We start from the raw sequence: 14,800 nt of genomic DNA on the forward strand, positions 1-14,800 counted from the left end.
TGGGTTTATCCTGTATGGGACTCGCTGCGCTGCCTGGACTTGGGTGGCTATTTCCCTTCCCATGTTAGGGAAGTTTTCGACTATAATCTCTTCAAATATTTTCTCTGGTCCTCTCTCTCTCTCTTCTCCTTCTGGGACCCCTATAATGCGAATGTTGTTGCGTTTAATGTTGTCCCAGAGGTCTCTTAGGCTGTCTTCATTTCTTTTCTTTCTTTTTTCTTTAGTCTGTTCCGCAGCAGTGAATTCCACCATTTTGTCTTCCAGGTCACTTACCCGTTCTTCTGCCTCAGTTATTCTGCTATTGATTCCTTCTACTGTATTTTTCATTTCAGTTATTGTATTGTTCATCTCTGTTTGTTCTTTAATTCTTCTAGGTCTTTGTTAAACATTTCTTGCATCTTCTCGATCTTTGCCTCCATTCTTATTCCGAGGTCCTGGATCATCTTCACTATCATTATTCTGAATTCTTTTTCTGGAAGGTTGCCTATCTCCACTTCATTTAGTTGTTTTTCTGGGGTTTTATCTTGTTCCTTCATCTGGTATGTAGCCCTCTGCCTTTTCATCTTGTCTATCTTTCTGTGAATGTGGTTTTTGTTCCACAGGCTGCAGGATTATAGTTCTTCTTGCTTCTGCTGTCTGCCCTCTGGTGGTTGAGGCTATCTAAGAGGCTTGATGGGAGGCCCTTCTGCTCATTTTTCAACTGTGTTTTTTGTTGTTGTTGTTATTGAGTTGTATGAGCTGTTTGTATATTTTGGAAATTGAGCCCTTGTTGGTCACACCATTTGCAAATATTTTCTCCTTAGTCATATATTAAATTAATAATTATGTATGTAATATATAATTATGCATATAATATATAATTATACCTTAATTTTAAAAATTGATGTATAGTTGATGTGCAATATTATATGCTACAGGTGTATAATACAGTAATACAAAATTTTTAAAGGTTATACTCCATTTATAGTTATTATAAAATATTGGCTATATTCCCTGTGTTGTACAATATATCCTTGTAGCTTATTTATACATGATAGTTTGTACTTCTTAATCCCCTACCCCTGTATCACTCATCCCCCCTTCTTTTTCCCCACTGGTAACCACTCATTTAATTACACCTCAATTTTTTAAAAGTCTTTAAAATTAATCTTGGACAAAGAAGACAAGAATATACAATGTAGAAAAGGCAGTCTCTTCTGCAAGTAGTGTAGGGAAAGCTGGACAGCTGCATGTAAATCAATGAAGTTAGAACACTCCCTCACACCAAACACAAAAGTAAACTCAAAATGGCTTAAAGACTTATGTATAAGACATGACACCATAAACCTCCTAGAAGAGAACAAAGGCAAAACATTCTCTGACATAAATCATAGCAACACTTTCTTAGATCAGTCTCCCAAGGCAATAGAAATAAAAGCAAAAATAAACAAATGGGACCTAATCAAACTTATAAGCTTTTGCACAGAAAACCGTAAACAAAATGAAAAGACGACCTATAGAATGGGAGAAAATATTTGCAAATGATGTGACTGATAAGGGCTTAATTTCCAAAATATATAAACAGCTCCTACAGCTCAATATCAAAAAAAACAAACAACCCAATCAATAAATGGGCAGAAGACCTAACTAGACACTTCTCCAAAGAAGGTATACAGATGGCCAATAGGCACCTGAAAAGATGCTCAGCATTGCTAATTATTAGAGAAATGCAAATCAAAAGTACGAGATATCACCTCACACTGGTCAGTAGAGCTATCATTAAAAAGTCTACAAATAATAAATGTTGGAGGGCTTCCCTGGTGGCGCAGAGGTTAAGAATCCGCCTGCCAATGCAGGGGATGCGGGTTCGGGCCCTGGTCCAGGAAAATCCCACATACCACAGAGTGACTAAGCCCATGCACCACAGCTACTGAGCCTGCGCTCTAGAGCCCGCAAGCTACAACTACTGAAGCCCGCGCACCAGAACTACCGAAGCCCATACACCTAGAGCCCGTGCTCCACAAGAGAAGCCACCGCAATGAGAAGCCCGCGCACTGCAACAAGGAGTAGCCCCCGCTCGCCGCAACTGAAGAAAGCCCGCGCGCAGCAATGAAGACCCAACGCAGCCAAGAATAAATAAATATATAAAAATAAATTTATTTAAAAATAAATAAACAAATAAAAATAAATACTGGAGAGGGTGTGAAGAAAAGGGACCCCTCTTACACTGTTGATGGGAATGTAAATTGGTGCAGCCACTATGGAAAATAGTGTGGAGGTTCCTCAAAAACTAAAACAGAGTTACCATATGATCCAGCAATCCCACTTATGGGCATATACCTAGACAAAAGTATAATTTGAAAAGATACATGCACTCCTATGTTTATAGCAGCACTATTTACAATAGCCAAAACATGGAAGCAACCTAAGTATCCATCAACAGATGAGTGGATAAAAAGGATGTGATATATATATACATACACACATATACATACACACACACCCTGGAATATTACTCATTCCAAAAAGGAATGAAATAATACCATTTGCAGCAACATGGATGGACCCAGAGATTATCATACTAAGTGAAGTAAATCAGACAGAGAAAGACAAATACTATATGATATCACTTATATATGGAATCTTAAAAAATGATACATAATGAACTTATTTACAAAACAGAAACAAACTCACAGACATAGAAAACAAACTTATGGTTACCAAAAGGGGAAGGGGGATAAATTAGGAGTTTGGAACTAACAGATACACATTACTATATATAAAACAGATAAACAACAAGGACCTACCGTATAACACAGGGAACTATATTCAATATCTTTTAATAACATATAATGGAAAAAAAACTGAAAAAGGATATATATATGTATATGAATCACTTTGCTGTACCCCTGAAACTAACACAACATTGTAAATCAGCTATACTTCAATTTTTTTTTTTAAGTCTTTAAAAGAAGCCTGTGTATCCCTGAGAAAAGAAAAACTAAACAAAACAGTGTAGTGCTGGCATAACAGACATATAGATCAATGGAGCAGAATTAAGAATCCAGAAGTACACCCATCAATCTATTGTCAACTGACTTTCAACAATGGTGCCAAGACCACTCAATGAGGAAAAAACAGTCTCTTCAACTAAAGGAGCTGGAACAGTGGGATAACCACATACAAAAGAATGAAGCTGAACCCTTACCTCACACCATATACAAAAATTAACTCAAAATGAATCAAGGAATATATATAACAACTAAAACTATACAACTCTTAGATGAGAAAATGGGTAAATCATTATAACCTTGGGTCTGGCAATAGTTTCTTAGTTATGACACCAAAAGCACAAGCAACAAAAGAAAAAACAGACGTATTGGACTACATCAAAATGAAAAACTTTTGTGCATCAAAGGGCACTATCAATGGGTTTTTGCAAATATTTGCAAATCATATATCTGATAAGGGTTTAGTACCCAGGATATACAAAACCTCTTAGAACTCAAACAATAAAAACAACGCAATTAACAACTCAAAAATAGGCAACGAGGGACTTCCCTGGTGGTCCAGTGGTTAAGAATCCGCCTTCCAATGCAGCGGACGCAGGTTTGATAGTTGGTCGGGAAACTAAGATCCCCGTGCTTCGTGGCAACTAAGCCCACGCGGCACAACTACAGAGCCCACGTGCTCTGGAGCCCGCGGGCCACAATTAGAGAGAAGACTCTACCGTAACGAAGAGCCCACATGCAGCAACTAAGACACAATGCAGCCAATAAATTAATTAATTAATTAATTAAATATTTTTTTAAAAAATGGGCAACGAACCTGAATAGATATTTCTCCAAGGAATATATATAAATGACCAAGAAGCACATGAAAAGATGTTTAATGCCTTTAATTATTAGGGAAATGCAAATCAAAACCACAATGATATCCCACTTCACATGCTCTAGGATGACTATTCTAATTCCCCCCGCCCCACAGGAGGAAGGGCTCTGTCTCTCTTATTCACTGTTTTACTTCCTGAACTAGAACAGTCTCTGACACAGCATGTGCTTAATAAATATTTGTTGAATTAATTAATAACAAGCTCTAGGAAATTACATTCCAGAGGACCCTCCAGAACTAGGAAGATATCATCGTGTCCATTTTTCTCCTCCACCCTCCCAGCATGCTCTCCGCTGAGAAATTGACAGGTTTGGTCATGGTTATAAAGAGCCAACAATGCAGCTTAAAGCTTTTCAAACATGAGAATTTTCTTTTCTTTTTTTTCTTTGGTGTCAAACTATACTAACTCTTTTAAAAACAAAAAATAACAAGTGTGGGTGAGGATATGGGAAAATTAGAACTTTCATACAATGTTGGTGGGAATGTAAAATGCACAACTCCTGTGGACAACAGTTTGACAATTCCTCAATAAGCTAAACACAGAATTACAATATGACCATGCAGTTCCACTCGTGGGAATATAATAAATGAAAACAGATATTAAAACAAAAACTTGTGGGAGTTCCCTAATGGTCTACTGGTTAGGAGTCAGCACTTTCACTGCCATGGCCTGGGTTCAATCCCTGGTTGGGGAACTGAGATCCCGCGAGCCACGCGGTATGGCCGATAAACAAAAATTGAGTAGTAAATGGAATATATTAAACACACACACACAAAAGAAAAACTTGTACATGAATATTCATAGCAGTACTATTCACAATAACCAAAAGGTGGAAACCACCAAAATGTTCATCAACTAATGAATGGACTAACAAAATGGGATACATCCACACAATGGAATGTCATTTGGGCATAAAAAGGAACGAAGTACTGATATATGATACAACATGGATAAGCTAAACAAAAGAAGTCAGATATCAAAGGACACATATTGCATGACTACTCCATTGAAACAGAAAACAAATTAGTAGTTACTAGGGGCTAGAGGGAGGGTGAATCAGGGAGTGACTGCTTAATGAAAACAGGTCCTCTTTTTGGAATGATGAAAATGTTCTGGAACTAGATAGTGGTGATGGTTGTACCACATTGTGAATGTATTAATGCCACTGAAATATATATATATATATATATATATATATATATACACTTTAAAATGGTTTACATGGTGAATTTTATGTTTTTACCACAATAAAAAAACAATTGTATTCCTGTATATAATTAATGAACACTGATAAAATGAAAATTTTAAAACAATTCCACTTACAGTAGCATCCTAAAAATTAAATTCATAGAGATAAATTTAACAAAATATGTACAAAACTGAAAACAATGCTGAGAGAAAGTAGAGGCAGTAAATTTCTCTTGCTGAGACAGGGAAAGTAAAAGGAAAGGTAATTATTTTGAAAAGAAATACACATTAAGGTCTGCATTTTGGCATAAAACATGTCTTACAAATGGTTTTAATTGACGGAGCTTTAAATGAACTTCTCCTTTTTCTGGTTAAGAATAATCAAATATTATACATGTAGGAGTCAGTAAAAAAAATTTTTTTCATTGGGTTATGTATGACACATTAATAAAGGGTTAACAAAACTCCATCTTGAGAAAAAATACCTTTGGTTAACCTTCTATCACTCTGACCCTGTCAACTTGATAAAGATGTAATGGCAGCAGTGTTACTGTTACCAAAATGCAAGTCCATGTGCCCGACGCACAGAGGCCAAACAGTACCAAAACATGAGTTTGGAACAGAGAAAGGTTTACTGCAGGGCCATGCAAGAAGATGGGTGGCTCATGCCTTAAACACCCCAAACTCCCTGAAAGCTTTCAGCAAAGCCCTCTTACAGGAAAGGTGAGGGAGGGGTACTGTTAGTTGTTGCAAACTTCTTGGTGTCAGATCCTTTGTCTGAGGTCAGGTCATGATCAGGAAACGATGTTCCTGTAAATCTCTACCAAACAAATGTTACTCTCTATTCTGACAAGAAAAGGGAAGGTCCCAAGGCACGACTCTCACCCTCCGAGGTCCAGGCCTAGCTAAGAGAAGGGGGTGTCTCCAGGGGCACTGGTTACCCTGCCCCAGAGCATTCGTCCAGCACCCAGTGTGGGTCTTCCCACCAGTGCCCAGGCCTGGCTGAAGAGGCAGATCTCAGTTGATGGATCCCTCAGGACCTGGTCCCCAGACCCTGCCCAGCTGTCATTGCTTAAGGAGCCAGGCGCCCAGGACCCAACTGGCCCTCAGGCTCCTCAGGCCACCCAAACAGCGGGGGCCAGGTCCCGAAAACTGCTTCCCATGCAGACTGCTGCTGCCATTAGGTCGCAGAGGCAGGTATGGGGGAGAGGTTCACCGCCGCCTCAAGGCCTGCACCCGGCCAGTGGGTGGTCTTGGCAAGGGCTCTGGAGCCCTGCAGGACACAGCCCCCAGCCTGTTCCCTGGGCCCCCCAACTCAGTCACTGGCTCGAGGCTGGGTGAGCTGGAGGGCCCAGTGAGAAGGCTGGGATCCGCCTCTTACCTCACTCTCCCTCCGCCTGACGACCACTGCACTGCTGACTGTTGGCTGAATGGGCCAACAAGAAGCTCATTGACAGTTGCTCGTTTGGGGGAGGGGCCCACTGCGATGCAGACCAAGGGCTGAATGCGGCCCACTGTAGCACCGACCAATGGCTGAGCAGGACCTCTAACACTGCTCTGACCATACAGCGTTAACGGTCTCCCGGTAACGTTGCCAGGTAACGGGGTGGGGGGAGTAACAGCGGGCAGCAAGGGCGGAGTGCTAAGAGCTCTGCACTGCCGGCTCTATTACATTACTAGGCAATATTGCCTAGGATAAAAATGACCCCTTGTTGGTATCTGGACTGGAAGGCACCTGGTGAGAAGCCACAGCTTTGGGCTCCCTAAGTACAGTATAATCATGCCATTCTCTGCAAAACCTTGGAAGCTAAGGCCTTGCTCATGGGCTAAGAAGCATGAAATTTCTAAGCCATGGTAGCTCTTGCAACCACCTGCATGGTTGTTTTTCTTCACACCTGAGCTGTCATTAGATGCTGTTCTGATGCTGTGTTGATCACATGCAGTGTTTACTGTCATAGCTGAGCCCCCCCCTTTTTTTTTTAATATTTATTTATTTTCCTTCTTTTGGCTGCGTCGGGTCTTAGTTGCAGCACATGGGATCTTTGTTGAGGCATGCAGGATCTTTCCATTACGGCGCACACTCTCCTCGTGTTTCTCTCTAGTTGCGGCACGCGGGCTTCTCTCTAATTGTGACATGCGGGCTCTCTCATTGAGGCGCCAGAGCTCAACAGTTGTGGCACGCGGGCTTAGTTGCCCCGCGGCATGTGGGATCTTAGTTCCCAGACCAGGGTTCGAACCCTCGTCCCCTGCATGGGAAGGCGGATTCTTTACCACTGGACCACCAGGAAGTCCCCATAGCCGAACCCTTTTAAGTTTGAATGTCTATCTGAACCCCAGGCCACTAGTGGTCATAAAGCCATTGCATGACCTAGTGAATTTAGTTTAGAAAGCAGATATTAAAAGTTCAAGAAACCACATAAGGTAAGAAAGGTAAATTCATCTTTTAAAAAGTTAACAAGAATATACAGCATATTAAGAGGGGAGCACCTAGAAAAATAGGACTTTAACGGAGACAGTATTTAAAAGTGTTCTACTAAAAATTAGACCAAATTAATGACTATTGGGGTTATGAAAATTATTAAAAAGCATAAAGATCACCAATTTACTTAAGTCTAAGAGAAAAACATCATTACACTGCGGGCTTTTCTGTCACATTTAAGCATCCGCCCAGGTCGCGGGGGGACAGTTTTGGGGGTCCACCGTACACATCTGAAACGGGAACAAAGCAACCCTGCCTGGCAGAAGGCGGATTTCGGAGCCAGGAGCCCGGACTCGGAGTCGGCACATCGGGCATTCTCTTCGGGGCAGGAGGGGGCTGAGGGACCGAACTCGTCCACTTGGGCTGCTGCCCCACACTCCTGCCGCTGTCACCGGAGCCGGACAGGCGATTCGGGGAGGGTCCGGACAGGGCGCCCCGTCAGCTCGCGATAAACCCACGCCCCCTCTCACGCGGCTGGCCACAGGGCAAGATACTCGCCCGTCTGACCGCCGCCAGGTGGGCACCGGCCGGGCCGCGGCCCCGGGCGCTTCCCCCGCAACCCCTCGGCTCTACCCGGCCGGTTCCGGGCTCCCATCGTGGCCAGAGCTCGAGGGCCGGCCCACACGCTCAGCCGCTGGGACCCCGGCGAGGCGGCCTCTCCACAGCCAACGGACGCCGGCAATGGACGCCCGCCCGCGCGCACCCGCCCCACCGGCCCGTGTGCCCGGTGCCCGGCCCCCGGCGCCCACCTGTTGGTCGCACTCGGGGCATGATTTGGTGGCCATCTTCACTTTCTTGGCTCGAGTTGCAGACATGCTCCTCTCTGGCGGCAGCGGCGGCGGCGGCGGCGGCGGCGGAGACCCGGGCTCCGCCCCTCTTACTTCAGCAGCCCAGCCTCCGCCCGTCAGTTCCCGCTGGCCAGAGTGAGGCTCTGAAGAGTGCGCGCGCGCGCGTGCGCGAGTTCGCGCGGAGCCTGCGTGCCGAGGGGGCGGGGCGCGGCGTGCGCCGGCTCCGAGGGACCGCGGAACACGCTCCCACCCACACCGCTCCTGTCCTCTAGGGCGTACGGATTCTCACGAGAGGAGACCGACTGCATCGTCCGGCGGGACGATGGACACGCCCTCTCTGGGCCAGACGAACGGCGTGGAGGCGTGGCTTGGCCGGGACTCGGCAGTAACGGGCGTCGGGCTCGACCAACTAATGCACAGACAGGGCGAGTCGTGGTGCTGAGCCCACCCCCTCCCCCAGAGGAAGGAGAACATGAGAGTGAAAAAGGCGGTGGGAAGTAAAGCGCTTGGCTCAGATGCTGCCGTTTGATAAACTTCAGTAAATGTTAGCGAGTCTAATCATTGAGGAATTGTAGTAGGGATTTTATATATTAAAGCCCTGGACCCAACGTTGGAGATTGAAAATTCATTTATTTAATAAATAGTTGCCTAAGGCCCACTATCAGGCAAATTAAAATAGAATGCAATGTCTGCCCTCAAGGAGCACAGACTAGCTGTTTAGACCAGTGCTACTTACTGTCCATGATGAAAGACCAGTTCTTTTTTTATTTCATCATTTACTTTTAAGATAAAATATATTACTCCGGGACTTCCCTGGGCGCAGTGCTTAAGAATCCGCCTGCCAATGCAGGGGACACGGGTTCGATCCCTGGTCCGGGAAGATCCCACATGCCACGGAGCAACTAAGCCCCTGCGCCACAGCTACTGAGCCTGCGCTCTAGAACCCATGAGCCACAACTGCTGAGCCACGTGCCACAACCACTGAAGCCCCCGCGCCTAGAGCCTGTGCCCTGCAACAAGAGAAGAAACCGCAATGAGAAGCCCACGCACCACAGCGAAGGGTAGCCCCAGCTCGCTACAACTAGAGAAAGCCCGCGCACAGCAACGAAGACCCAACGCAGCCAAAAATAAATAAATTTAAATATAAAAAAAAGCAATTGGAACAAAGAAAATAATTTAAGAAATTACACTTTATTCTGACAAAATTTGCCAATCAGCATTTATTACAGACAATGGCTGCTGCACTGGTATCTGTTCTACAATTTTAAGGAAAGCAAAGGTATTAGTGAAATCTCTATTCTACATATTAAAGCCTGTAAGCACACTTTCAATGAAAACAATGTATATAAATATTTAAAGCTTTCAGTGTGACAAATAAGATTGTTTCTTGTTTAGTCATTTATCTAAATCAGGTTGGATTGGTAAAAGCACCACTTGCAGGGAAAAATTTATGTCTAAAGCATCTCAAGGCAGGAAAACTATCTTATGGAGGTATGTTAATGGTGATGGAAGAATAGATTTTAAAGCAATTTCAGTAAATTCGTGGTTCATTCTTAACCTTTATCCAAAATGAACTGATGATGTATTTTCAAAATTCATATTCAATCCTCATAAGTAGGTAGGTCTGACAATTTACCCCATATAGTAATGGTTAGAATTTAAAATGTCTTTCTTTTTCTTTTTTAATTAATTTTTTTTTTTTTTTTTTTGGTCTGCATCGGGTCTTAGCTGCAGCACCCAGGCTTCTCTCTAGTTGTGGCACACAGGCTCCAGAGTGCGCAGGCTCGGTAGTTGCGGCGCACGAGCTCTGTAGTTGTGACACACAGGCTCCAGAGCGTGTGGGCTCTGTAGTTGCAGCACACAGACTCTCTAGTTACGGCGTGCAGGCTTAGTTGCCCCGCAGCATGTGGGATCCTAGTTCCCCCATCAGGGATGGAACCTGCGTTCCTTGCATTGGAAGGCAGATTCTTAACCACTGGACCACCAGGGAAGTCCCCTAAAATGTCTTTCAATGAAAGAAATTGATTCCAGATCCATGATTTTCCTATACGAGGATCTTCTTTTGAGGGAAAGTGCAATTCAAACTGTTCTATCACATTTGTAAAATATTTAATTATAATTTTTCACAGGTGTGCAATGTCAAGTTCATTTTCTCTTTCATTGATAATTGTCAAAATATGAAATAACAATATGTAAAACTGTTCTTTCAACTTTCTAACTTAAATTTTTGTTCTTCCGTCTTAACTGCCATACGTTGCATTCCTTCCTTCCACTGATATATTAAGATCCAAATATCCTTCACAAAATACTAGCAAACCAAATTTAGCAACATATTGACAGGTTTATACATCACAACCAAGTGAGATTTATTGTCAGAATTCTGGGATGTTCAACATACAAAACCATTCAGTGGAATAAACCACAAGAGTGACGGCAACAAAATGGTGAAATAGGAGTTTTCTACCATCTTTCCTTCAAAGAACACTGGTTTTGACAACACCCACAAATGAGAGTATCTTTGTGGAATTCCAGGAGTCCAGTGGAGAAGTTCTAGCACATACTTGGAGCAAAAAGTAAATCCAAGATTGGACACATTACAGAGGGCAAGAAAAGCAGTTTTACTTCATTTGTGTCTTCCCTCCCACAAGGCACACAGCTCAGTGGCAAAAGAGACCCCCTAGGCCTGGAATTTCTTCCAGAGCAGCAAGTGAGTGTCTGAATGAGTGCCCAGTTTCCCCAGCTGTGCAGGACACTGCCAAAGAGGCCCACTTCTTTCTCACCCCTTCCAGAATACTGAGGTAGGTTGCAAAGCTGAGAGTGGGGAGAGGCTGGGAGCACAGCAGGCAGGACTTGGAATGCATCAAAGAGATACGAATCCTACTAACTTCTTTGCAGACTCCATTAGAGGGACCACCCACAAACTTCTGGAGGGGCCTTGCCCGCAGATCCCCCCAGCTGGTCCACAGGCATTCCCAACACTCCCCACACCTCACCAACATAACCTTCTGCCTTGTAACCAGCTCCCTGTGTGTGCCCCTCAGGTGGCAAGTACAAGCATTGGCAGAGAGCTTGTGAGCACATGCAGAAAGCTGGCCCAACTCTGCAAGATTGTGAGAAAGCAAACAAACTTGAACATTCACCACTACCTTAGGAAAAGTAAAGCTGATGCTGTCAGCACAATGTCTACTTTATTTGATTAAAAGAAGGCATACAAATCTTAAGAATCACCCCGCCCCCCAAAAAAAGGGAACAAGAAGTGTGGAGTGGCTATATCCATAGAAAAGTTCTGAGAAATTCTCAGAATCCCTAGCCAGGATGATAGAAATTGTCTCCCAAAGCCAGACAGTAAAGGCCAGAGGTTACTGCTTTCTCAAATGCAAAGATAACAGTGCAACTCTTCAAGGAACATATGAAAAATCAAGGAAATATGAAACCACCAAAGCAACATAATTTCCCAATAACCTACCTCACAAATATAGATCTATGGATTGAATGATAAAGAATTCAAAATAGATGCTTTAAGGAAACTCAGTGAGCTACACGAAAACAAAGAAAGATAATTCAATGAAATCAGAAAAACAACACACAGGCTTCCCTGGTGGCGCAGTGGTTGAGAATCGGCCTGCCAATGCAGGGGACACGAGTTCGAGCTCTGGTCTGGGAAGAGCCCACATGCCGCGGAGCAACTAGGCCTGTGAGCCACAATTACTGAGCCTGCGCGTCTGGAGCCTGTGCTCCGCAACAAGAGAGGCCGCGATAGTGAGGGGCCTGCACACCGCGATGAAGAGTGGCCCCCGCTTGCCGCAACTGGAGAAAGCCCTCGCACAGAAACTAAGACCCAACACAGCCATAAGTAAGTAAGTAAGTAAATAAATAAATAAATAAATAAAAGAAGAAAAACAACACACAAAATGAGAAGTTTAACAGGGATACAGAAATTATAAAAAAAAAGAAAGAAAGAACTAAAATTCTGGAACTGAAGAAAACAATGAATGGAATGAAAATTGTAATAGAGAATATTAACAGCTGACTTGAGAAAGCAAAAGAATGTATCTCAACTTGAAGACAGGTCACTTGAAATTATCTATTCAGAGGAGAACAAAGAAAAAAGAATGAAAAAGAGTGAAGGAAGACTACATGAATTATGGGATACCATCAAGCAAAAACAATTCCTGCGCTATTGGAGTCCCAGAAGGAAAAGAGAGGGAGAGGGAGCAGAAAGCTTATTTAAAGAAATAATGGCTGAGAACTTCCTAAATCCAGGGAGAAATATGGACAAGTGAGTTTGTGAAGGTCGTATGTCCCCAAAGAGATTCAACCTGAAGGGATTTTCTGCAAACACATTATAATAAAACTGTTTAAAATCAAAAAGAATAGTAGAAACAACAAGGGAAAAAAAAAAAAAACTTCCTCACATACAAGGTCTCTCTCAGCACAAACCTTGTAGTCCAGGAGAGAGTGAGATGGGATGATACAGTCAACATGCTGAAAGAAAAAAACTGCCAACCAAGAATATTTTACCAGCTGTCATTCAGAAATGAAGGAGAGATAAAGAATTTCCCAGACCAATAAAGCCAGTGGGAGTTAATTACCACTAGATCTGCCTTAAAGAAATGCTGACAGGAGTTCTTAAAACTGAAATGAGAGTTGCTAACTAGTAACATGAAAAATATGAAAAGATAAAACACTGGTAAAGGTAAGAATATAGTAAAATACAAAAAACTTTAATATAAGACTATGGTGGTGTACAAATCATTTAACTCTAATGTAAAGGTTAAAGACAAAAGTATTCTAATAGGGCTTGCCTGGTGGTGCAGTGGTTAAGAATCTGCCTGCCAATGCAGGGGACATGGGTTTGAGCCCTGGCCCAGGAAGATCCCACATTGCTGCGGAGCAACTAAGCCCATGGACCACAACTACTGAACCTGAGCTCTAGAGCCTGCAAGCCACAACTACTGAGCCCACGTGCCACAACTACTGAAGCCTGTGCTCCTAGAGCCCATGTTCAGCAACAAGAGAAGCCATGACAATGAGAAGCCCGCTCACCGCAATGAAGAGTAACCCCCGCTCACCGCAACTACAGAAAGCCCGCACACAGCAACAAAGACCCAACACAGCCAAAAATAAATAAATAAATAAATAAATTTATTTTTTAAAAAAGTATTCTAATAACTATTGCTACAATAATTTGTTAATGGATACAGAATATAAAAAGATGTAAATTGTGACATAAAAAACATAAAATGGGGGGAATAAAGGGTAGTTTTTGTATACAATTGAAGTTAAGTTGTTATCAACTTAAAATACACTGTTATAACTGTACGATGTTTTATATAAGCTTCATGGTAAGAGCAAGCAAAAATCTGCAGTAGATACCAAAAGATATAGAGAAGGGTATCAAAGCATACCACTATGGAAAAAAATCACAAAGTAAGACAGCAAGAGGAGAAGAAAGGGACAAGAAACTACAAAACAGCCAGAAAAAAAATTAACAAAATGACATTAGTTAAGTCCTTACCTATCAATGATTACTTTAAATGTAAATGGATTAAGTTATCCAAACCAAAGACATAGAGTGACTGAATGGGTAAAAAACCAAAACAGACAAACAAAAAAAGGACCCAATTATGCTGCCTACCAGATACATACTTCAGCTTTAAGAACACAAATAGCCTTAAAGTTTTAAGGGAGGAAAAAGATATCCCATGCAAATGGTAACCAAGAAATCATGGGTAGCTTTACTTATATCAGACAAAATAGATTTCAAATCAAAAACTGCAACAAAAGACAAAGAGGGTCATTATATAATAATAAAGGGGTCAATTCATCAAAGGGATATAACAATTATAAATATATATGTACCCAACATCAGACCTCCTAAATATATTAAGCAAATGCTAACAGATCTAAACGGGAAAATAAACAGCACTACAATAGCTGGCATTTTAACAGCCCACTCTCAACAATCGATAGATCATCCAGCCAGAAAATCAATAAGAAAACATTGGACTTGAACTCTAGTTTAGACCAAATTGAACTAACACACATATATAAAACATTCCTTCCGACAGCAGCAGAATACACATTCTTCTCAAGTGCACACAGGACATTCTCCAGGATAGATCATATGTTAGGTCACAACACAAGTCTTAGCAAATGTAAGAAAATTGAAATCATACCAAGTATCTTTTCTAAGCACAATAATATAAAATGAAAAATAAATAAAAGTAGGAAAACTGGAAAACTAAAAAATACATAGAAATTAAACAACACCCTCCTGAGCAACCAGTGGGCCAAAGAAGAAAACAAAAGAAAAATTTGGAGTAACTTGAGACAAATGAAAATAGAAACACAACATACCAAAACTTACAGGATGCTACAAAAGCAGTTCTAAGAAGGAAGTTTAGAGTGATGAATGCCTACATGAAGAAAAAAATATGTCAAATATACAACCTAACTTTACATCTCAAAGAA

At 42.2% G+C, this 14,800-nt stretch overlaps 1 protein-coding gene across 1 annotated transcript in view; it reads right to left on the bottom strand.

Moving 5' to 3' along the window:
* The window catches only part of LOC118885808 (histone-lysine N-methyltransferase SETMAR-like), a 43,615-nt gene extending 35,084 nt beyond the window's left edge, over nucleotides 1-8,531 (bottom strand). Inside the window, exon 1 of the mRNA XM_036834883.1 lies at nucleotides 8,288-8,531. Coding sequence (XP_036690778.1) covers nucleotides 8,288-8,353 — 66 coding nt within the window. The 5' untranslated portion in view covers nucleotides 8,354-8,531. The remainder of the gene's footprint in view (nucleotides 1-8,287) is intronic.
* Nucleotides 8,532-14,800: the final 6,269 nt, after the last annotated feature.

This window comes from Balaenoptera musculus, chromosome 19 (genome assembly GCF_009873245.2).
Source record: "Balaenoptera musculus isolate JJ_BM4_2016_0621 chromosome 19, mBalMus1.pri.v3, whole genome shotgun sequence".
Lineage (NCBI taxonomy): Eukaryota > Metazoa > Chordata > Mammalia > Artiodactyla > Balaenopteridae > Balaenoptera > Balaenoptera musculus.